General features: G+C 43.7%; 1 protein-coding gene across 1 annotated transcript in view; it reads left to right on the forward strand.

Moving 5' to 3' along the window:
* LOC121950002 (dihydropyridine-sensitive L-type skeletal muscle calcium channel subunit alpha-1-like) overlaps positions 1 to 25,775 on the forward strand; it is a 61,008-nt gene that overhangs the window by 11,649 nt on the left and 23,584 nt on the right. The window contains exons 4-5 of the mRNA XM_042495901.1: positions 23,627 to 23,769; positions 24,105 to 24,257. Of these exons, the coding sequence (XP_042351835.1) occupies positions 23,627 to 23,769; positions 24,105 to 24,257 (296 nt within the window). The remainder of the gene's footprint in view (positions 1 to 23,626; positions 23,770 to 24,104; positions 24,258 to 25,775) is intronic.

Below are 25,775 nucleotides of genomic sequence, written 5' to 3' on the forward strand. Positions count from 1 at the left end.
TTAATGTAATGTACAGTCTATGAGGAGAGTGCGTCAGTGGGGGACCTGGGCCTTGTTTATGAGGCCGGTGGCAGACGGGAAGAAACTGTTCTTGTGGCGTGAGGTTCTGGTCTTGATGGACCGAAGCCTCCTGCCAGAGGGGAGTGATTGAAAGAGTTTGTGTCCAGGGTGGGAGGGATCGGCCACAATCTTACCTGCACGCCTCACCTCCACATCATCGGTTCAGCCCCTTCTGAGGTTCAGGTGTACAGGTCCTGGAGGGAGGGCAGACTGCGGCCGATGACCTTTTCAGCAGAGCGGATGATACGCTGCAGCCTGCGCTTGTCCTTGGCAGTAGCTGCAGCGTACCAGATGGTGATGGAGGAGGTGAGGATGGACTCGATGATGGAGGTGTAGAAGAGCACCATCATCTTCACTGGCAGGTTGAACTTCCTCAGCTGCCGCAGGAAGTACATCCTCTGTTGGGCTTTTTTGGTCAGAGAGCTGATGTTCAGCTCCCACTTGAGGTCCTGGGTAATGATGGTGCCCAGGAAGCAGAAGGACTCCACCGTGACCACTGGAGAGTCTCTCAGGGTGATGGGGGTGAGTGGGGCTGTGTTCCTTCTGTAGTCTACTATCATCTCCACTGTCTTTAGAGCGTTGAGCTCCAGATTGTTCAAGCTGCACCAGGACACCAGACGGTCTGTCTCCCTCCTGTAGGCGGACTCATCTCCATCAGAGATGAGCCCAATGAGGGTCGTGTCGTCCGCGAACTTCAGGAGCTTGACAGACTGGTGACTGGAGGTGCAGCTGTTGGTGTACAGGGAGAATAGCAGAGGGGAAAGAACACAGCCCTGAGGGGATCCAGTGCTGATAGTCCGGGAGTCAGAGATGTGTTTTCCCAGCTTTACATGCTGCCTCCTGTCAGACAGGAAGTCTGTGATCCACCTGCAAGTGGAGTCTGGCACGTTCAGCTGGGAGAGCTTGTCCTGCAGGAGAGCTGGGATGATTGTGTTGAAGGCAGAGCTGAAATCCACAAACAGGATCCTGGCATAGGATCCTGGGGAGTCCAGGTGCTGGAGGATGAAATGCAAGGCCAGGTTAACTGCATCATCTACAGACCTGTTGGCTCTGTAGGCAAACTGTAGGGGGTCCAGGTGTGAGTCAGTAATGTCTTTGATGTGTGGAAGCATGAGGCGCTCAAATGACTTCATAACCACAGAGGTCAAGGCGACGGGTCTGTAGTCATTGAGTCCTGTTGTCCTCAGCTTCTTGGGAACAGGGATGATTGTGGAGGCCTTGAAGCAGGCCGGTACGTGGCATGTCTCCAGTGAGGTGTTGAAAATGTCTGTGAACACTGGAGACAGCTGATCAGCATAGTGCTTCAGGGTGGATGGAGAGACAGAGTCCGGCCCACTTGCTTTGCGGGGGTTCTGCCTCTTGAACAGTCTGTTGACATCCTTCTCCTGGATGGAGAAAGGTGTCACTGGGGGGGAGGGGGAGGATGAGTTGGGAGCTTCTGGGGTGGGCAGCTGTGGTGAAGCTCCTGCTGAGATGGGGGAGGTGCAGGTGGAGGGTTGTGGCTGGTCAGAGGTGTGATGAGGGATGGAGTCAGGACTGTCCCATTGTGTTTTGTTTGGAGATTGTACCAGTGGCTGACTGATAGTTTTTTTCTGTCTTTCAAGTTGAGTAAAATTATTTTCTTTGCCACAGCTACTGCTATTAAGATGAATTTTTCGAGATGTTTGGGGATTGTGAGTGACGAAAGGTCACCTAACAGGGCTATGAAAGGGGAGAGTGGGATGCGGAGGTTGAGGATCTTGGATAGCTCTTTCCAACCAAAACAGTTCAACTGTCCTCCATGAACTCTGTGGTTGTCTATTGCAGTTGGACAGTGTGTGCAGGTGTTGTTGTCTGTCAGGCCCATGAGGTGCATTTTGTGAATGATGATGTGTGCTGTGTGGTACTTTATATTGAATTAGCTGGATTTTCGAGTCCGATGACATGGTGAATGTGTTATTGCATATGGTTTGCCAGTCGATGTCGGATTGATGCATATCCAAGTCTGATGTCCATTTGTCTGTTGGTACTGAAATAGTATTATCATGGTGAGAAAGGAGTTTGCATATCTGGGATGGCATTTTTTTGTGTGAGTTTAATTTTAATATTAAGGGAGGCGTGGAGTTGTGGAAGTTATAGAATCGATTACCTTTTTTATGGTCTCTTTCAACTGTAGGTACTGGAATTGACAATTGTGTGGTAGTTTGTATATTTGTTTCAGAAGGTCGAAAGTCATAAGAGAGCTTCTGCTAAAGAGGTGCCCCAGGTTGGTTACTAGCCTCTGTTTCCATGCAGGGAAATTGATGGTTTCCTTGATTTTTAACATGCCAGAGTGGGGTGAGATTAGAAGGCTAGTTTGAGGTTGAATATGTCATTAGCTTTCCACCATGCAGTGGGGGTAGTGTTTATTGTGCTAAATTTGAAGCAGTTGTGGGTTCTGTTTGACTTATCTATGAAAATAATGTGTTGAATGGGGAGATCTTTACAAATGGTTTGTTCACTATCTAGCCTATCTAGGTGGGATTGGAGTTGCTCGTTCATTGACAGATATACTGAATCTATTGAGAGAGATAATAAAGATAAAAGCTTGGTACATCAAGTCGGCCATAATGTTTGGGTTTTTGGAGTGTGGATAGAGAACCAGACCAGGGGGATAATTTATTTTTGGGAGAATGTTTCTTAAACAGCGGAAATGCAAGCAGTTAATGACATCGGGAGTTTGTTCCATGTTTGTGTCATTTAAATTCGATGAAATATGGATTCAAAGGTATTTGATGGGTTGACTTGTGTACTTATAGGGCAATTCCACAACCTGAGGAAGGGCAATAGGGCCCAAAACATCACACGTGTGAAGGTATACTAATAAACGTTCATAGGAGCATTTTCTAGTATTCCGACTTCATCTATTTTCTGATATCAATTCCCCAACCCCAGCATCCCAGTCAGAATTACTTGGAGGCAGAATCTTGGACTTAGACCAGTTGATGGAGTAGCCAGAAACCCTGCCAAAACTGTTTATCAGCTTATGGAGTGACGGAAGAGAGATAGATTGAGTTGTTAGATATAACAAAATGCATAGAAACTTATTTTATGATGATGTGAGTTGGTTTTCATCCCTGAAATGCTGTTGTTCTGTCGATGAGACAAGTATAGATGAGGCAAGTGCTGAAGTGCAGATGCTGAAGGTGTGTTATAAAGAATCTTTATCCAGTTCAATCTTATCCATTTTTCCTTTTTTTCAAGAGAAATCATCTCATTCCTGTTCCACCAACAGTCACTTAAAATTGATGGCCCTTTGCCTGTCAAGAATTTGGTGATTCAACCACGAGAGGACCATCACCAGGACTGCCTGGGTCAAGTATAGAAAGAGGAATTCCGGTTTGAGGCCTAAAATAAAATAAAATTAAATAAGATTAACATATAAAAATGACATTTAGTACAATTACTTTGTGATGCACCTTGTGTATACTGAGGGTCTAAGATGGTGGTGCCGGGAAGTTCGGCTGTAGAAAAGCGTTACGGTCAGACTGATCCCACCCTAAATATATATAAGTGGCACTTACGTTCTAAGGAGGGTCTAAGGACAAAGGGATGTTGTATGCTGTAAAGCCCTCTAAGGCAAATTGTGATTTGTGGTAATGGGCTTTACAAATAAAATTGACTTGACTTGACCCAATCCACTGCTCCAATCCCGACAGCTTCTATTAATGCTTGGCTCACCTTTCAATCAGCGTGGCAGGATTTCATGTGAACAGGCTGCCATGTTCATCGTTTTTGTTTAGATTGTTAGCTTGTGTTTGTGAAGCTATGAAGTACTAGATAACTGCTGTGCCTCTCATTAAGATGTTAGAAATCTACTGTTGTGAAATTGAACTGAGGGACTAGTTTGATTGTGAGATTGTTAGAAATGATTTTTTATGAAACATGAATGCAGCATTCGTAAAACTACCTGGGTCATAGTCTGATATAGTTTGTGGATGATTATTACACTGAGAAGCCCCCTGTTAGAAACAAGAGATGCAGTGGTGCATGCTTGTAATAATGGATATTTAACGTGGTTATCTCAAAGATTTACATTTAATTTTTTCTCGCAACATCTTATGGTGAAAGCAATCATCGCAGGCGTGTTTGTGGTCACTGATATTGCCAAACTGCCCCAAAAGTCTTGCTTGTATGACATTATCACTTACTGCTGATGCTTTTGACCATGCGCTGGCAGAAACTGGTGACAAATGGCATAAAGAAAGAAGGAGAGGAGCGACTCTGTTGCATTTTGATTTTTCTGCTAAAGTCAACTCAAGATTTTTCATCAGTGGACCAATGATAGATAGTGACTTAACACACATTTATTTAAAGAAAATCTCTAAGATTACAATGAACTTGAGCTTTCAATGCAAAAGCTTTTATCAAAACCTCTCCTGCATTTAGTCGTTTTGCCAATCAAACTCAGTGAAGTCACTGATAAAGGTAATCAAGTGGTGGGTCATGTCTGAGGTCTTCTGCTGCAACAGTCTCCCAGTTCTCTGGCTCATCTGCCCCTTGGCACTGCACTTGGAAGAATCAGAATAAAATTAATTAATTGTCACTAAAAACCTATAAAAATGAGAAAAGATGAAATAACAGAAAAGTGATTTTCAAAACTTACCGTCTGACTGTTCTAAAAGGTTTTCTGTACTTCGAAAAAAAGGAAAAAAATAGTAGACCTGTAACATTACTTTGTAGTAGCAGCCTATAATTTGATAAGTGATAAATCAAACTAAGTGGCTGCACCCATATTGGGCAGTGTGATCTGGTAGGATTAAATAATATTATTTAAATATAGTGCCCAACCTCCTACTTGTACCAAAATGGGAAAATCCACCCGCAGAGGCAGGAAATCATGCAGGAAATGCAGGTTTAGTGAGTGCACAACAATTTCTGATAATAATTAATACCTCTGAACAAACTCCAGCGTTATGGCTGCTTCCACCTGATATTCGATGTTGAACACATAGCAACAGGTGAAGAGAACGGCTAAGGCAGTGGTGACAGTGGTGTCAGTTAGGTGAGCAGCAGATAGGATTAAATCTCTCTCCTCGATCAACAGCATCCATTTAGTTGTACTCAGGGCTTTATCTCCTTGAGAAAGAGTCAGACATTGCAACAATTATATTTCATAAATCAGTGGTTGGAAACGTCCGGCCTGCAGGCCAACATTGGCCCTCCAGCAATAATATCTGGCCCGCCAGATTATTTTGATAATCAGATTTTTTTTTCAGACTGAGAGTCCCACAAATGTAGTGTCCAAAAAAAAAATCTACCCCCATCTGTCACGTCTGCTCCTCTGCAGCCTCTCCTCACACACCTCTCTCCTAATCAGCCTGATTTCTTCCACCTGCAGTGCTTCCCTCTCTCTCTCCCTCTGCCTGGCTGCATCCTCCTCAGCAGTAACCACCTCCACCTGTTGCTCTTTTCCTGTCTCAGCCTACATAACCTGCCCTGTGTCTCACCCTCAGTGTCAGATTGTTCTCCCTGATTAGAGACTTTCCAGCATTCTGTTCCTGCCTGCCTGCCTGTTGGCAACTCTGTCCGTCCCCGACTAACCTGCTCTGTCTCTGCCCCGGTGATCTGACCTGCCTTCTGATTCTCAACACCGAGTTTGATCCAGCCTTCCACCTTCCTTCTCCCTGAGGAAAAAAGGTACTCAGCGAGCCTGCTCTCCAGAGAGTTCCACAGGCAAAGGTGGCTTTCACCATCAACCACCTGACCTGACGGGCACGGCTGTGGGGAACCGCTGAGTGGGAACGATGTTCGCCTGCTTGCGCCTCCTTTCTGCTCTTCTCCGAGGAGATGCGCAAGGTCTTAGGCCAGGGGGCGCCACATTCTCAGACTGCTCGGGAATTGATCGCCATGCGGCAGGGAGATCGGAGAGTGGTGGACTACTCTATAGACTTTCGGACAAAAGCCTGTCTGAGTAACTGGAACACAGCCGCCCTGGTTGATGCTTTCATCCATGGGTTGGCTGATTATATAAAGGACGAGTTGGTGTCTCACGACGTGCCTGCGACCCTGGACGGGATCATTGAACTTGCCACCCGGATCGATCTCCGTGTCCAGGCTCGCAGGCGGGAGAGGCATTTGGAGGCATCCCGTTTTCCGCAGCAGACCCATTCCCGTGGGATGTCCAGCGCTCCGCACACCACCCAGCCCACTGAGGATCTGGTCCCTATGCAGCTGGACCGGGCATCGCTGACTCCTGAGGAGAGGGAACGTCGGAGAAGGGGTCGTCTGTGTATGTACTGTGGTGGAGCTGGTCACTTTGTGTCAGGGTGTCCGGTAAAAGCCAAAGCTCACTAGTAGCCGGAGAGATACCAGTGAGCGTGACCACCCTCCCTCTCCGCCCGATTGTTGCTGCAGACCCAACTCCTTCTCCAGAGTAGCTCCCATTCCCTCGCTGCTCTGGTGGATTCGGGAGCAGAGGCCAACATCGTCAGCGAGGACCTGGTTCGTCAGCTGGGGCTCGGGCGGGAGCACCTGCCTGTACCCGTTCCTGTCCGGGCCCTGGATGGCCACCGCCTGGGTACTATAACCCACCATACCCAACCTGTGTCCATGCTGCTGTCCGGCAACCACCATGAGACCATCCGCTTCCACATCTTAGCACACACCAACCTGCAGCTGATCCTGGGCCATCCTTGGCTCCGTCGTCATAACCCCCACATCAATTGGCAGACCGGTACCATCCATGAGTGGGGGCCAACCTGTCACCTCACCTGCTTCAGATATGCTGCGGTCCCGCAGCATCTCCCATCCACCGTTCCTGCACCTGACTGCAACAGTGCAGACTGCAAGGCTACCGGCAAGGCTACCGGACAGTACAACATTTGAGTGGATAGGGAGAGAGAAAAGAGAGAGGTTGGGGGACACAGAAGGGAGGGGAAGACACAAGAGACAACAAAAACAACAGCAACAACAATAACAACAACGACAATGAGAACGATGACAACGACGCTAACTACAATAATGATAGCTGCAAATATTTACAACAGTATTAACAGTGGCAGCAGGAAGAAAATGAGTAAGTAAAAAAGGAAAAGAAAAAAAAATAAATAAATGAATTTAAAAAAGTAAACAAAAATAAACAAACAAAAAACAGATTGCATAAATACTTACCCAAAATAACCTTGACATGGATAACATCAACATGTGTAACTGTTGTACTGTGTGATTGTATAACAGTTGTGTGCTGTGTGTGTGTGTGTGTGTGTGTGTGTGTGTGTGTGTGTGTGTGTGTTGTGAGGGTTTGTCATTGGATGTGGTTTGTAGTTGATGGGGGGGCCGCAACAACACCCCCAAACTCCCAGGGGGCAAGCAGGCCAAGACCCAAGTCACCAGAGCACCCAACAGCCCCCCCAAAACACGACAGATCCAACACCACGTGGCCAAACCATATACCCCGTGGGGAAGACAGCAGGAGGCCACAGCGCCCCCCCCCTCACCCCCAGCCAGGGACGAGACCCCAGGGAGGCCGGGGAGAGCAGGCCCCCTGCCCAGCCAGAGGCCAAACCCTCCACAGGCGTGGAGGCCAGAGCTTCCCAGAGCTACCCAAACCACCGGCAGGGCGACCGCCACACAGCAGCAGGGTCCAAGCAACCACCCAACCCAGTCCCCGCACAGAGAGGCCGACCACCAACCCAGAGCCACCAGCGACACCGCAGCAGAACTGACGCCCTCCCCAGACCGCAGACCCCCCCATCCAGCCCTGCAGGGCCAAGGGACAGGGGCAGTGGGAGACCCCCACCCTGCCCCTACCGACAAACATGAATGCAGGGTGTATGCATGCAGGTGTGTGTATGTAGATGTAGGGTTGTTATGAGATGTGTGAGTGACTACGTGCAATTTAAAATTGGGGGGAACGGCCCCCAGGGCATGGCGCCCCACTGCTGGCAGACGGCGGAGTCTCCCAAAATGTCCCACCCGCCCCCCATGCCCTCAGTGTCTCCTGTGCAATTAAAATTAAGGGGCGGTGCAATGACCAGAGCAGACTGGCCGACTGGCCCTGAAACTTACCCCCATCACTGTCCCCACCTAGCCAACAGGGAGTGAGGCCTACCCGGCCCAGGGGTCACACCCGAACACCCAACGGAGGCACCAGAGGCCCCGAGAAGGAGGCCCCACCACCCATGTGGGAGCAGGCCAGGAGGACACAGACCCCCTGTGCATGGCGAGCCCCTCCCAGCCAGGGGCCCGGAGCCAGGACATCATAGACCCATGGCAACCGGAATCCACCACCACCAGCCCCCAGAAGTCAGAGCGGCGAAGCCCCAACCCCCAATGACACTATGTGATGAAGTTAATTATTGGGGTCCAGATATGTTCAAATATCAAATGAAGTTGATTTTTTGTACAGGCAGACATTTTCTCCATGGAGATGTGATCTAATAGAAGTATTTTATATTGAGTTATACTTAGATTCTTTTTGGATTTCCAATTCATGAGGATAGTTTTCTTGGCAATGCTTAGAGCTGGCAAGGAGCATGTAGGGCCACCCACCCCCCAACTCCCCAGAGCACCCCCCCACACCGCGGAAAATAAAATATGTTGACAGGTGTACAAAGCCAAACAGCATGCATATACGTATCTAATGGGCCACCCGTGCAGTTCAAACAGATGTTTCTATGTGTAAGGCCCATTTTGAACATCCTTTGTCCTGTGTAGTGTGTTCTGTGAAGAACCTTGTACTGTATGAGTTGTAAGTTGGCATTTTGGGTCATTTTGAAGGTATTTGAACAAATTTGCATCCAAAAATTTGGGTCTGTGTTGATGGATAAATCTTTCTCCCATTTGGAGATTGGAGACTGTTAGATCTGTTTTAGACAATAATAAATTAATTTTGGAAAGTAATTTTGGAGGTGAAAGCTTTAGAAAATTTGTTATTATTGGTGGTAGCTCTAAGTCCAATTGGCTAAGGTTAAACCTTGTCTGAATTATGGATTTAAGCTGAAGATATTCCAGAAATTTGTTTTTGTTAATACCATGTAGTGCTACCAGCTCATTAAATGGAATGATGTTACTGCCTTGGAGGATATGCTCCAGATGTCTTATCCCTTTGTCGTACCAGGTTGTGAAGTTTATTGTTTTTTTATTTCGCAGGATATCAGAATTGTTCCAGATGGGTGTGTGTCTGCATGGCATGGGTGAAGACCTATTTATTTTAAGAAATTCCCACCAGGCTGTTAGGGAAGTGCTAATATTAATGCTCCTAAAGCAGCTATGTCTTTTGATAATGAGACTGATAAATGGCAGGTCAGGGATTTGGGTTTCTTCAAAATGTCTGTTCAATATCTAACCATGCTTGATCTAATGGACTATTTGTAATACATTTTAAGAGATATTGCAGTCTATTGGTAAGGTAGTTATTATAAAAATCTGGTAGCTCCAAACCACCATGGTCCTTCGCCTTTTGAAGAGTTTTTAAACTTACACGTGGTGGTTTAGTTTTCCATAGAAATTTGGAAATGCTTGAGTCTAATGAATCGAACCAAGTGAGGGGGGGTTGGGATGGAACCATTGAGAAAATATAATTTATTTTTGGCAGGACCATCATTTTAACTGTTGCCACTCTTCCCATAAGCGATATGGGCAGATTCCTCCACCGAGTGAGGTCATCCTCTATTGTTTTAAGTAGGGGAATGTGATTTAGCTGTGTCAGGTCCGACAGCCTGGCGGAGATGTTGATACCTAGGTATCTAATGTTTCCCGATTGTAGTGGGGTGGCTGACCTACTCTTGTAGTCAGAGTTTATAGGTAGGACTGTTGATTTGTTCCAATTAATAGAGTTGTCTGAAATAGAGGAGAATTTGTCTATAAGTGCTGTTGTCTCAGAGAGAGAAGCTTGTGCATTTTGAAGGAAAAGTAGTACATCATCAGCATAAAGGCTTATCTTATGGTTCACATTTGCTGTTTGAATCCCTTTGATATTATTATTTTGCCGAATTGCAGCTGCGAGTGGTTTGATAAATATGGCAAAAAGGGATGGAGAGTGTGGGCAACCCTGCCTGGTGCCCCTTTGGAGATTGAAGCTTGGAGAAGTCTGATCATTTGTTCTGACACAAGCACTGGGTGAACTGTATAATGTTTTGATCCAGAATAGAAAGTTATCCCCGAACCCAAATTTTTGTAATGCAGCAAAGAGAAATTTCCAATTCACCCGGTCAAAAGCTTTTTTCAGCATCTAGTGAGACTATTATGGCTTCCTTATTCTGAATATTACAGTAGTCTATCAAATTGATTAGTCTGCGTGTGTTATTTGTAGAGTGTCTTCCCTTGATAAATCCAGTTTGGTCAGGGTGTATTATGTGAGGTGTTATTTTTTCAAGTCCTTTAGCCAGCGCCTTGCAAATGATGATGATGAATGAATTTTAGATCTGCATTTATAAGTGATATTGGATGATAGCTAGATGGGAGTAATGGGTCTTTATCTGGTTTAAGGAGGAGACTAATGTTTGCACGGTTCATATTAGGAGGGAGTATGGAAGTTTCCTTAATTTCAGCAACCATTCTGTTGAATATTGGTGCGAGCATTGGCCAGAATTCTTTGTAGAATTCTGCGGAAAAACCATCGGGTCCTGGGGCTTTCTTGTTGGGCATATGCTGGAGAGCTTCATGAAGTTCCTCCATTGAAATAGGTGACTCCAAAACCATGATCTGTTCATTATTTAATTTTGGTAGTTCGATCATACTTAAAAATGCATCTATGCTAGAGTTTGATGGATTCATTTGTGATGAATACAAGTTTTTATAAAAAACCCTAAATGTATTATTTATTTCTTCTGGGATGTGGGTTGTTTTCCCAGCAGAGTTCTTTACTGAGGAAACTGTTACTTTTTCTTTATTCTGTTTTGATTGGTTTGTCAAGAGTCTACTGGATTTGTTGCTGTGTTCAAAGTTCTCCAGGCGTAATCTCTATAGCTGAAATTGTGTTTTTATGTCAAGTAATTCATTTAATTTCAGTTTTAATTTTCTCAATTCACTTAACAAATGTTTATCTTGGGAAGTGGCATGAGCTGTCTCCAAAGCTTTAATTTGCTGTTCTAATTCTATTTCAAGTGCTTTCTCCTTTTTTTTTTCTTGTATGCGGACTAAGAAATTATTTTACCTTGCATGCTTTTGCCGCCTCCCAAAGAACACAGGGGGAGATGTCAGGCAGGTCATTTGTTTCAGAGAATATTGTCCACTCTTTTTTAAAGAATTTAATAAAGTCTTGGTCCTTAAGCAACGATGTATTAAATTTCCAATGTCTAGATGGTGGTGTGACTGTTTTCTTAGTGACTGTCAGAGTGACTGCTGCGTGGTCACTGATGGTGATAGGGTGTGTGTGTGTGTGTGTGTGTGTGTGTGTGTGTGTGTGTTAGATGTGTGCAGCTGCCTTTCTGAAGAACCTGCACAAACAAGTTGTTGTATATGTGTTTTCTTGCGTGTGTGCGTGTATATGTCTGTGACAAGTGTATCCTTGTAAAATATGTGGTCGAACTGAACATCATTGAAACATGATAGATTTAAGCATAGGTGGTGACCCATTACAGCAACTACCACAGGAAACAAAACAAACAGAGCAGGTAACACAAATACACAGATTAACAGTCTAAAAGGAAAACAGTACATTATGAGACGTGCACTGTGATTTTAGTTAATAAAGGCCCAAAAGGAGGTTAGCTGAGTAATGTCCTCTGACTTTGAACCCCTCCAGGGGGCCACCATTTTCACAAAACTGGACCTCCGCAACGCTTATCACCTGGTCCGTGTCCGAGAGGGAGATGAATGGAAGATGGCTTTTAACACTCCCATCGGACATTATGAATAACTGGTAATGCCCTTTGGCCTTACCAACGCCCCAGCCGTCTTCCAGGCTCTCGTGAATGATGTTTTGAGGGACATGCTCAGTAAGTTTGTGTTTGTTTACCTAGATGACATCCTGATTTTTTCCCGGTCCCATGACGAACATGTGGGTCACGTCCAGTCTGTCCTTCAAAGGCTCCTAGAGAACTCGCTCTTCGTTAAAGCCGAGAAGTGCGAGTTTCATGTCTCCTCAGTGCCATTCCTTGGTTTTATTGTGGGTGAGGGCAGCCTTGAAATGGATCCATCCAAGGTTTCTGCTGTTGCCTCCTGGCCTGTCCCTGAGATCCGCAAACAGTTACAGTGGTTCCTGGGTTTCGCCAACTTTTACCGCCGGTTCATCAGGAACTACAGTTCTGTGGCTGCTCCCCTCTCCGCCTTTACCAGCTCCAAGGTCCCGTTACGGTGATCTTCTGCAGCCGGGGAGGCATTCTAGAACCTGAAGGCCAGGTTCACCTCTGCCCCCATCCTCCAGACTCCTGACCCAGACCGGCAGTTCGTGGTGGAGGTGGACGCCTCGGACACAGGGATTGGGGCCGTCCTCTCTCAACGGGCTGCGTTGGACCAAAAGCTCCATCCCTGTGCCTTCTTCTCTCGTCGCCTGTCCCCTGCCGAGAGAAACTACGACATTGGGAACCGCGAACTGCTGGCGGTGAAGGAGGCCTTGGAGGAGTGGCGTCACTGGCTGGAGGGAGCCAAGAAACCATTCCTGGTGTGGACAGACCACAAAAACCTAGAATACATCCGTTTTGCCAAGAGACTCAACTCCAGTCAGGCCCGCTGGGCCCTCTTCTTCACCCGGTTCTGCTTCACCCGCTCCTACTGCCCAAGCTCCCGCAAAGTCAAGCCCGACGCTCTGTCCCGACAATTCCAGAGAGAGGAAGAACCCGCCGATGGTCCTGCATCAATTCTTCCGTCCCCGTGTGTTGTCGGCTCCCTCACCTGGGACATCGAGGAGAGGGTGAAGTCAGCCGCTTGAGGCCCAGCCGGGCCCCAGTTCCTGCCCCTCCGACTGTCTGTACATCCCTGAAAACCTGTGGTCAGAGGTCCTCCAATGGTCCCATGCCTCCCGCTTCGCCTGTCACCCTGGCACCAGACGCACTCTGGATATTATCCGTCGGCGGTTCTGGTGGGCTTCTATGGAGGAGAACACTCGAGACTTTGTGAAAGCTTGTCAAGTCTGCAATCAACACAAGAGCTCCCACCAGGCCCCGGCGGGTCTCCTCCAGCCCCTTCCCATTCCGCACCGTCCTTGGTCCCATATTGCCCTGGACTTTGTCACTGGTCTACCCCCCTCTCTCGGCCATACCACCATCCTCACTGTTGTTGACCGTTTCAGCAAAATGGTCCACTTCATCCCGCTCCCCAAGTTACCCTTCGCCAAGGAAACAGCCCAGCTGGTACTCCTCCACATCTTTCACATCCATGGCATCCCTGTTGATGTGGTCTTGGACCAGAGACCACAATTCTCCTCAGTTTTCTGGAGGGAGTTCTGCCACCTTCTGGGGGCCTCTGGCAGTCTGTCTACCATCCCCAGTCCAACGGGCAGACAAAGAGGGCCAATCAGAACCTGGAGACGGCCCTTTGGTGCATGGCCTCACAGGATCCATCCTCCTGGTCACAGCAGCTCCCCTGGATCGAGTACGCCCACAACACTCTACCCAGCTCTGCCACAGGCCTCTCTCCATTCCAGTGTGCGCTTACAGCTACCAGCCCACCTTGTTTCCCACCTTGGAGAGGGAGTCTGCCTGCCTGTCTGTTCAGACCTTCATCCGCTGTTGCCGGCAAACCTGGGTATGAGCGCGTGCCGCCCTCCAACACTCTGTCCAGTGGTATGCCTCTGCTGCCAACCGTCGGCGATCCCCAGCTCCGGACTACCAGGTGGGCCAGAGGGTCTGGCTTTCGACCCAAGATCTTCCTCTCCGAGTCGACTCCCGAAAGCTGGCACCCAGGTTTGTCGGTCCATTCCCCATTCAACGGATCATCAGCCCGACTGCAGTCCATCTCTGACTTCCCCGCACCATGCGGATCCATCCCACCTTCCACATGTCCAAGCTCAAGCCAGTGCATGAAAGCCTGCTGTCCCCTGTGGTGCCACCTCCTTCTCCTCGCCTGGTCGACGGGTCCCCAGCGTACACAGTTCCTGGTCCGGTCTCAACGCCGTGGGAGGGGTCTCCAGTACCTTGTTGATTGGGAGGGATACGGCCCTGAGGAAAGGTCCTGGGTCCCTTCCCGTCACATCCTGGATCCGGACCTCATCGCTGACTTCCATCGGCGCCACCCTGACATGCCTGCTGCTCCGGCTGCTCCGCCACCGGGTCATCGCCCTCCTGCAGATGCTTTATCCCTGCCTGACGTTCCTGAGGGGGAGGTCGTCGATGACGCTTGTGCCGCCCCAGCGCCTGCCTTGGCCAGGTCGGACTCTCTGGGGTCCTGATCCCTCCGTCCTGTCTTTTCCCCTTGCTCCCGCCCAGCTTGGGTTTTTCTTCGCTTTGTTGTTGGTGGTGGTTTTGTTTTATGTTTTTTTTTCTCTCTCTCCTTTTGGGACGTCAGGGGCCATCCCTTGAGGGGCGGGTTCTGTCACGTCTGCTCCTCTGCAGCCTCTCCTCACACAACTCTCTCCAAATCAGCCTGATTTCTTCCACCTGCAGTGCTTCCCTCTCTCTCTCCCTCTGCCTGGCTGCATCCTCCTCAGCAGTAACCACCTCCACCTGTTGCTCATTTCCTGTTTCAGCCTACATAACCTGCCCTATGTCTCACCCTCAGTGCCAGATTGTTCTACCTGATGACAGACTTTCCAGCATTCTGTTCCTGCCTGCCTGCCTGTTGGCAACTCTGTGACTTGTTATTCTTAAGTTTAAGGATGGATTCTTTTATTTCTGTTTCTGTGATTGCCCTAACCTAACCAATTCAGCTGCCTTGTCAGTGGATAATTCAGTCATATTAAGGGGTCCCAAAAATTCTTGTATCTTTTCAGTCTTTTCATCTGATTATCATATAGGTTTGTAGAGTAAGCCACAAAGGCATCTGCAATTTCTTTAGGTTGTGAGACTAACTGGTTATGGGATGTCTAATCTTAGGAACCACTCAACTTGGCTGAACTTTACGTAATTGAAAGGCAAGCAACGTACTTGCTCTGTTGCCGAATTTATAACATTTTCTGCTTGTGAATATTCTGTCCTCAATGTGTGTGTGTCTTTACACAAATTACCAGATAGCTCACAAGCTTCACGAGAAAGTCAGAGGCTGGAGTAAAGCTGAATGCTATTAACTGCTGTCGTTATTCTCATGAAGGCGTTCGTTGTAAAACTGAAATAATACAGAAAAATAGCACCAATTAGTGCATGCTGTTTAAATGACAACATATATGCACACACATAAAATAATGCAAATGACAGCTATGTCATTATAACACAAAATACCACAGTCAAATGATGCACTATATGGTTTACATAACTTGTAAATATCTTGGAAATGATGTACATGAAATTCACCAGCAGAAAATGATTGCTTATACATGCAGCAAGAAAACCAAAATCAAAAAGCTGTCACAACAGCTTATGTCATACATACTCATAGCTACCTTAACTTCAGCAGCATTCACGTGTAAATAAACCAAAATACATTATATGACATTACAATCAAATGTACAATGTACATTGAACTTACAAGCGGTGTTTTCCTGGACACAGCAATGAATGGAAAAGAAAAGAATTGGAGCTGCAAGCTGACCACATGTCACACATCAACTGAAGGACTTTCTGATTGGAATGACTGAACTATCACCTAAGTCACATGACTAAAACAACCAATAGAAACAACAGCAGCAATTAAAGAAAGACGAGGATGATTTACTCACAAAAGCCACAAGAGGGCAGAGTTCTCACAGAACATAACAGTGAATCTAAGTGCACCCTCTGCCTCATAGGTAAATAGCACATCTAAATCTTGTTTGGCTTCTTGGAGTAGTTTGTGTGTTGTTTTTATCCTGTCTTCCCATCTTCATTTATGCTCTTGTTGTAATTTATTAATTTTTGGGTCAAGGTTCTGTTGTTCCTCTGACCTTTGTTTCTTTATCCTGGAGGATATGGCTATCATCTTTACTCTCATCACAGCTTTAGCCCATTTAGAGTGACAGACACTCTCATTATTTAAAGACAAATAATCAGTCAGGTCCTTCTGCATTTCCTGTTGGAGCAAAAGGTCAGTCAGTAGTGAGACATTAAGTCTCTAATATTTAAAGTGCTCATATGATGCCAAGCATATTTTGAGAGTGACTGGATCATGATCTGAGATTGTGATAGGCTCTATTTTACTGTCCTCAACACTGTATAGATCTTTTTTTGAGATGCAGAAAAAAGTCTATTCTAGAATAGCTCCCATGTACATGAGACATAAATTCAAATTTTCTTTCTCTGGGGTGATGGGAGTACCTAACATCTACTAATCCCAATTCCTTCATCAACCACTCTACAAGCAGTCTGTCCAGTTTTCTGTCCAATATACAATTTAAATCTTCCCATATTAGGATTGTCCTTTACCTTTATCAGCCAGGAGAGAGGCAAGTTTCTTAAAAAAATTGAGTACAGTCTTCATTGGGAGCATATAGAATCAGCTCTTCATTATGGTAAACACTGATTTATTAAAAAGGATAGCAACCACTCTTTTTTCCCCATTTTTATATAAGGCAAATCCACCCACTCACCCTTTAGTTTTCAGTGTTCTTTCTCTGTTAAGTGTGTTTCTTGAACTAGAGCGACGGAACACTTTAGGCTATTAAACTGACTAAAGAGTTTTTCACTCTAGATGGGATTATTTATCTCATTTATATCATAGTTTACACAGTTTAAAATGACAATATTTGGTTCTGACCGTGTGCTTTTCACCCAGATTTTTTATTTAAGTTTAGTCAGTGACAACAACTTATTATCTATTTGCCTTTCTTTTACCAACTGTGTGCCCAGAACATCTGTCAAGGAGAAACAAACAAAGGAACTTAAAATGTTTAGCACAAAAACAAAGAGAACTTCCACATTACCAGCTGGTCTTACAGGACCAGTTCCCAATAACAACAGGGCAGGGACATGTGAAAGCCATAATTGCCATGACCCCTAAATGCCACCAAGTCCGTCAGTTGCATGTTATGGCCATGGCACAGCCTCTGGAGCCGATTAAGGACGTTCTAGTCAATGCTCACACAGAAAAAAACAAGAATAAACAATCGGAAGACGTGGTAAGAAACAAGATATAGTTGTGTAACTATGTTCCATAGTTTTGGAGTGTAGTCAACAAAAGCTGTGCTGCCTATTTTCTTGTGCGTATGATCGTGTGTAAATTTTAAGTCACATTTAATTTGACTAAAATATTACATCAACCACATCTGCTGCTTCTCTGTCCAGCAGCCCTCTGTATTCTGTCCAGAAGGAGAATTAATGCTCCTGATAACAGTAACTGTACATGAAATAGACAAAAAGTAAATCGTAATTAACAGCAGCACTATATTGTTATGATGCATTATAATGCCTCTGTGGTGCTGTGTAATAATAGTTTTAAACACTCATAGCTATTTATAATGCTTTATAAAAATAATCATAATTCATTATGATGTCATTGTCTATTATTATGAACATGGTGATCATGTGTTATAGAGTGCATATAGTTATTAGCATGTACAAATTATATATATATATATATATATATATATATATATATATATATATATAAAGTATTAAAAATATCATTGTATATTATGCCAAAAGTCATATGGAAATTATAATACAGTATGCCAAAAAAATAAAGTATATAAAGTTGTGATGCACTATAATCATTTTATAATACATTATAATCCCTATTGTAATGTATTATAATGTGAGTATAACTCACTGTAGGTTAATTGGCTGCTTTCAGTACAGTAATTAAATCCCTATGATTATAAGTCATTATGAGTAGCCTTTGTTTGCCTTAAGTAAAGTGAGGAATAAGATTGGGTCAATGCAAGAACAGCACATGATATGCTATAAAATGTATCATTTTGAAAAGGAACTAACATACAGTACAAACTTTGTGATGATGAACAGTCTGAACAACACCTAAGTCTCAATTTGGAGATAATAATATAGAGATGAGCATGAAGGTGGATGATTGTCCTTTGTATTATTCAACTTTGATTTAGAGGCATAACTTCTCCCAAGCTCATAAAGGGAGACAGTGAGAAAGACAGGGGTTGAGCAGGCAGCAGAATGAATGAAGAGAGTGAACTGCGGTAATGTCAATTAAGCAGTTTTTTTCTGATTGTGTCACAGCAGTAAATCTCTAAAGCACACAAAAAATAATCCTGTTTGAAGCTGCCTTACTGCCTGATTTACAGTTGTGAGCTGGGGTCAAATACATGCTTTTCAGAATACAAGCTTGAATTTTTGGGATTTGGAGACATAAAAAACACTACTTTTAAGCTACAGAATTATGACAAGTATTGAGTATTCTGAATATGTATAAATGGTTATAACTATATATGCACACCATAACACATTAAAAATCCAAGATGGCAGCACATATGTGTGTGTGAGAGTGAAGTTTGATTTGTTTTTTAAGTTACAATCACCTGTGTGAACCAGTGGTACTCAAGTTTTATCTTCAGTCTTTACACTAGGCTGTTTTATTTACTCATGTTTATATCATCCAGAGGACAAATGGCTGTTCACCAGGTGCTGTGCAGTGTAGCAATGGGGTTCAGAGGCTGATCTGCTATAGTTTTTTTTTTCTGAGACTGTTTGGGTCAGTTTTGCTCTGATCGACCAATCCTGTGAATCCACTTCGGCATTCACTCCTTGTCGCTATACCGGTGTGGTGGATTGCTGTTGGCAGATGCCGGTAATAGCGAGACTCATCTTGGATCACCTGTCCCACTGGCGCTTGTGTTTCTCTGTTTGGATTTGCCTGACCAAACCCAACACCGGTGACGCCGGGCTTCTCTCAGTGAGTAGACTCACTGTGGATCCTTGGGTCTCCTGCTTCCGACAGACATTAGTCTAAGTCTTCAGGAATGCTTTTTCTGTGTTGGATTTTCCTTGGATATCCCTGTCATGCTGCTCACGGTACTGTGTTTTTTAACTTTGCAGTATTTTACGGACTGTCCTCCTGAATTCTGGTAACCCTCAGGCACATGCGGTGCTACTGCAGGACGTGCTACAGTGTGGTGGGACTGGGAGTACTTCATTTGTCAATTTAACCCTCTCACATATTCGTATGAGTGTTACCTGTACTCCTCTCTACCAGGTTGTATATTATTGACAGTGAATGTTTCCAAATGGCTGCTCAATGGCGAGGAGTCACTTCACTCTTATTGTCTTCTTATTTTAAAAAATCATTTTATATTTTCTACTGCTCCTGCAGTCAACACATTCTCCACCGTGATGACAATCAACTTAAAAAAACAATAACATCAAGCACTAAGTTTAATAATGTTGCTATTATTGCTCTAAGGGAATGTGGAATCTAATCCAGGACCAGACATTCCTGCAAAATTTCTTACTCCTGCTGATTTTAAAGCAAGATCTGGTCTTGGAATTATACACATTAACGTCAGGAGTTAGCTCCCTAAAATGGATATGATAAAGATTTGGATAAACTCAACAAATGCTAAAATTGTTTTATCAGAGACATGGCAGACAAAAACTGTTCCAGATAAGGATATTTTCAATAATAAATCTAATGTGTATCGTTCAGACTGTCAAAGAAAAGGCAGTGGGGTGGCAATCTATGAAAAGTGCAATTTTGGTGTTAAACTATTGATCACTGAATCTTTAAGCAAGGAGCTTGAGTTTTTAGCCCTTGATGTGGAGGTATCCCAAAATCACAACATTTTGCTTGTTGGATGTTATAGGCCCCCATCAGCCCCTCATAGCTCATTGAGCACTCTGGTAAAACTCCTTTCCCAACTACAATTGAGTAAGTCTTGGTTGGTGACTTAAACTAGGACTGGCTATACCAGCTTCTGATGCACAGTGTGATTTTTTTAATCCTCACACAGTTAAGTAGTTTCCCTACTTGTCCTAATTTGAAATGTCAGTGATCATTGGGTGATAGCTGTTGTATGAGATACAAGGATACCTACGACTGTGGATCAGAGGTAGAGTGGCTGTCCGCTAATTGGAAGGTCAATGGTTCAATCCCTGGCTCCTTATGTTGAAGTATCCTTGGGCAAGATACTGAATCCCAATTTGCTCCCTGCCGCTTCATCGGAGTGTGCATGCGTATGAATGATTACTACCTAGTAAGTGGCACCTTGTACGGTAGCCTCTGCTAGTACTGTGTTAATGTGTGTGTGAATGGGTAAATGTGTCGTGTCCTGTGGAAGCACTTAGAGTAGTCGAAAAGACTAGAAAAGCGCTATACAAGTACGGTCCATTTACCATTTTACCTAAAACTATGCCTCGCTTTGTTGAAAAAAGCAATATTAAATATTTTGTAGAGCAGGCTTTCTCACATGATCTAAACCATCTTGATTGGAATATAATCTCCTTATTTGACAATGTTGAACTTGCTTGGAAATTTTTCCACAAATCCTTTATTGACACTGTAAACAAACACGCTCCCATGTGTAAATTTAGAGTTAAAGGGTGTGATAACCCCTGGTTCTCAAGTGAACTCTCCGACTTACTCCATGAGCGAAACTCAGCTTGGGCCAGAGCATGCAAAACCAGATTAGAGTCTGAATGGCTTTATTTTAGACAGCTGAGAAATAAATGAACCTCTCAAAAAGATGAATTTAAAAACAAAAGCTGAATTTTATCTGTAGTCAACAACTGAAAATTTAAAAGACCTGAAGAAATTTTGGCAAACAATCAAGTCACTATCTAACCACTGTAAATCTCTTCCACCTAACATTGTCATTAATGGTCACAGTGTAACAAATAACAGATAAATTCAACTCTTTTAATAATCACTTCATATCCTCAGGTTTTTGATTCAAGTCGAAGAAGCTCCCTCTGGTGTCTCCAGTTCTTGACAAGTCCAGACTTTTACCTTCTGTCCTTTTACTACACCAGATGTTTCTATGGCTCTGAAAAATCTCAATCTGAGATAACCGGCAGGCCCAGACAATTAAGAGCCCTTCTTTTCAAAGCTTGATGCGAATTTTATAGCTAAGCCACTGTGCCACATTTTTAACCTTGCTTTGACTTCAAATAAAATCCCTGAGGACTGGAAATCGGCCATTTTACTGGATTGCCTTAAAGTTGCTGGGTTTTCAGACCATGCTGTTGGATGGTTTGCCAACTATCTTTCTGGTAGAACCCAGGCTGTTCACTCAGAGTGTGTAATCTCTGAGGTACTACAAATTCAGAAGGGGTTACTGTTGTGGCAAAAACACCTCTGAAGACTTCTCTAAAATTAACTCAAACGCATATCTAATGTAACTATTCTTGCAGGCTTTCATCAAAAGTGATGATGGATGTTGTAGCTCCAGCGAAGGATCACTTGAGATGAGCAAAGTCAGTTGCAAAGTAGAGTTTTATTGTGGTCTATGACAACACAACAACAAACCCGAGCCAATCCCGGGATTAGACTAAACATGACTTTTGAAACACTCATTTTTATACTCATATGGAGATTCTGGGGTCTCTCCCCCCTCTTCTGAGGACCCAGGAAAATCCTCCTTCCTGCTTTCATCTTTTGGCTCTGATTTTAATAGTGTCAGCATTCACTGGGGTTCTAGGTACTTTGCCACACCCCAGACCTATCTCTCTCGTGACACCATTATTTCCAAGACCTTTAATACTTTATTTTTAAAAATAATGCAACTTAGTTTACTTATAATATCACACCCAGGTTACAGACTGGTTATTCATACAGAATAAATGTTCACCCTGTTTCAAACTACAGCATAATAGACCACTCAGTAGAAACACAAAATCAAGATTCAATTTACTGTTGTGGAAATCATATTCAGTTACTTTAAAAGAGTGTGTGTGTGTGTGTGTGTGTGTGTGTGTGTGTGTGTGTGTCGTTGAATGTTTAACCTCTGCTGTGTGTGCTGTTAAACTTTTCTCCTCCTGTTTTTTCTCACACAGCGCAGATGCAGCTGGTCAAGGCCTCATGCCAAAAAGTTACTATGACCTTGGACGACATCATTATACCTAATCATTATACCTTGGTTTTGCACTCTTCATTCGTTTTTCCCACCTTTCTTATCTTGCAGCTGCTCCTTTTGTCTTTCTCCCAGGCTACTGAACTTTTTACCCAATTCTCTGATTTTTATCACTAAAGTACCTCAAGGTTCAGTTTTAGGACCACTACTATTTACTTTGTATATTAATTGTCTCGGACAAAATATCCCAAATTCTTCTTTTCATTTTTATGCTGATGACTGCTGTGCACCTATGCCTGCACGACACAAGACTGTGTCGTATTTTTAATGCGTACTGTATGAGATTGTTTTTGTTGTTGTAACTATGTGTTGCTGCCACTTTTGGCCAGGTCTCTTGTGAAAAAGAGATCTTTGATCTCAATGGGATTAAATAAAGGCTAAGTAAAAAATAAATAAAAATGTTCATTATTAATTAAATACACTGGCATCATAATGAGTTATGATTAGTTTTACAAAGCATTTTAAATGACCATGAGTGCTTATAACTGTGTTATAAAGCACTAAAGAGGCATTGTGATGCATTATAAGTACGTTTTTATATTGCGTTATAATGCATTATAGACATGGGTTTCATACAAAGTGTGACCAAAATGAATATATAAACCATATATCAAAACTGTGCATGTCTGCAAACACATATGCACCTATTCATAGTTTTCAGTCACATGACTGGCATGGTGCCGGTGGCCAACAGTGGAAACTTCTTTGAGCTGCAGCACAAACCCACCAAATTTTCATGTCATGCAATAAATGTTTAGATTGCACCTCCAAAATAGAAAAACAAAGAGAGGGGGACGTGGGCATGTCATAGCACAAATCCACAATCTCTTCCTCTTTGGGTTTTCTTTCTCAGATGGAATTCTATTAGCGGCTTTTCTCTTCATCGGTTTGTGCACCTGATTTAACAGCAACTGTCTGGCATACTAGCAAAGCTAACCACAAACCTGCCAAAAACATACAGGCAGGCAGTGGCAGAAGGCATTGCCCTCATGTTCCTATAAGGATGTGACGTCACGTACACTTGCATAAAACCATGCATCTATTTAAAATGCATCATGTACTGACATACAACTATGCATACATATAAAACAGCCATTAAAACAGCAATATACAACACCACAACATGATACAGCCAAACAGCCCCAAATGCTTCAGCTATATTTTCTTTATTTGTGGTTACTGGAGCCAAGCAGGGGAAGAGCAGTGTAAGACCTGTTGAGGTTGGAACAATCCAATCCAGATTTGCCCCAGATTTGTCTTTAACAACCTTCATTTCTGGATGGAAATCATGAAATGAAGCAGGTAGTTTTTCTGCATTTCTTTCTCACACACATCCTCAGGAGGTAGAACATAGATCTGAGGATAATATGCACAATGATGGAAATGTGGATGCAGTTAAAGTGACTGAGCTTGACCAAGGGAGAAGCAGCAGTCATTAAGCATAGTCAGAAAGACTCTCACTGCTTTCAACTGTGTATTCCTAAAACTTTAAATGTGCTAAACAACCATTTGTTATTTCAGTTTTAGAAAAACATAATCTTCTCTTTTTTTTTTTTATCTCTCCAGGCTTTTCACTGTGGTTGTGGATGCCATTAATCACATCAGTGGGGTGGAGGCTCCAGTAGGAGAAAAAGGTGGTGGCTTTGACATGAAAGCTCTGCGGGCATTCAGAGTTCTCCGACCACTTAGACTGGTCTCTGGAGTACCCAGTGAGTAAATGGTCTGCCTTTGAATCAGATACTTTGTAAAACTGAATTATAGAACTTGCTCACGCTGTAACTGAATTTGATCTTGCTATCATTGTTATTTTATTATTAGTGTAATAAGTAACACTAATGCTAAAATTTGTATTGTTGGTATTCTTTGTATGAATATTTTATTAGTAGTAATGCAGGTTTATACCGGTGTTTACAGTCATGTACCAACATTAGGGGCATTTAATTTATTCAGTAACAATTACACACATACACATACACATACACACTGTGTTGTCAGATCATTTCTTAGGAATATTGGTTTGAATTATTCCTGTTTTCCCCCGTAGGCCTGCAAGTGGTGATGAACTCCATTCTAAAATCGATGCTTCCTCTTTTTCACATCACCCTACTGGTCCTTTTTATGGTCACCATCTACTCAATCATGGGATTGGAGCTTTTCAAATGCAAAATGCACAAAACCTGCTACTACATTGGCACAGGTACTGTTTTCAGCACAACAGAGTTACATATGGCAGTACTACTAGAGATGCACCAGTATGATTTGTGGATTTTGCCAGTAATGACCTAATTTATCAGTTACTGGCAAGAAATAGTCTTTGTCTTTCTATAGTGTGGTGTCTTTGCTGTCAATAACAGTTTATTTACTTTGCAACTCAACAGATTATTGACACAGCGGTAATCTTTCTTAATCTAAAATTATGTAATATTTGACAATGCAACTAGAGTTTGAGAAAAATCCATAAGTTAAAAAAAACACACAAGTTACATGGTTCGAAGAGGAGATGCAGAAACTTTTCACTCACCATGTAGCTCCTCTGTTGACATACAGAGAATGGGTTGGTCTGATCATTTTTACTCACTCCAGCACAGTGCTATTTGTGAGGTCTGTATTTTAACATAAACACTATTCATGCTATATCAGGAACTGTGAGTGTTAAATGAGATTTACAAGAACTGGCAATGTGTCTGCCATAAGGTCAGATGAGAAAAAGAAAAAAAGTAGTAATGGACTGTGGTAATGTAGTTAATTGAGCCGTAGTAGAAAAGGTACCTCTACTGGACTCTATGGATAATACTCTCCACCATCCATGAGCACACATTTGCCCAACGACATTTGCATAAATGTAGCTGGCCAATTAGGATGTGCCTATCCAAATGCATTTGGACTACACAGTATATGAGGCAGTACAATAAGCTGTCTGCCATCCCTTTTCTTTTAATCTACGATGATTTGCCAACTTAACAGTGTGCTCCATGGATGCATTCAAGAATATAATCAGTGCCTCAGCGCAGACCACTCAAAGAGTGGTGTTCAGCAGCAACCAGAATGCCACTGCCCAAGTTTAGATCCCAACAGTGTTAGCATCACTTTAGATGCGTCAACGTGATGCTTTGCTGCCATGACAGTGACAGTGACAGTTTTTTTTTTAATTTCAAGTACACCAAGGCTGGATGAAGTTTATGGTGGACACAACAGTTTTCATCACATCATTTAGCTTCAGGGATTGGGCACACAGACTCTCCTGATGTATGATACAGTGGCATGCAACTAAGTCACTTGGATTCAGACTCAGACGGCTCATTTCTTTCTTGACTAATGCAGTCAATCCTTTCTGTGCGCCAACCATCGCGAGGGCACCATCAGTGGTGATGCCACTCAACTTTTCAAATGGCAGTTCAAACTTCTTCATGGCCACAATGACTTCTTTAAACAAATCCTCGCCTTTGGTAGTGCCATGCATGGCTTGCAAAGACAGCAACTCCTCCTTCGTATCAAACTCGGCGGTAACCCCACGCACAAAAATGGCAAACTGTGCTGTGTTGGTGATGTCTGTTGTCTCATCACAGGCCAGAGAAAAATACACAAAGTCTTTTGCAGTGACTTTAAGTGTTTTTTTCAATATCTTGTGCCATATCTGTTATCCTGTCTGCAACGGTGCGTCGGGACAAACTGATGTTTTGAAACATTCTCACTTTGTCGGGCGCCAGCAGCTCGG

Source organism: Plectropomus leopardus, chromosome 2, assembly GCF_008729295.1.
Source record: "Plectropomus leopardus isolate mb chromosome 2, YSFRI_Pleo_2.0, whole genome shotgun sequence".
Taxonomy (NCBI): Eukaryota; Metazoa; Chordata; class Actinopteri; order Perciformes; family Serranidae; genus Plectropomus; species Plectropomus leopardus.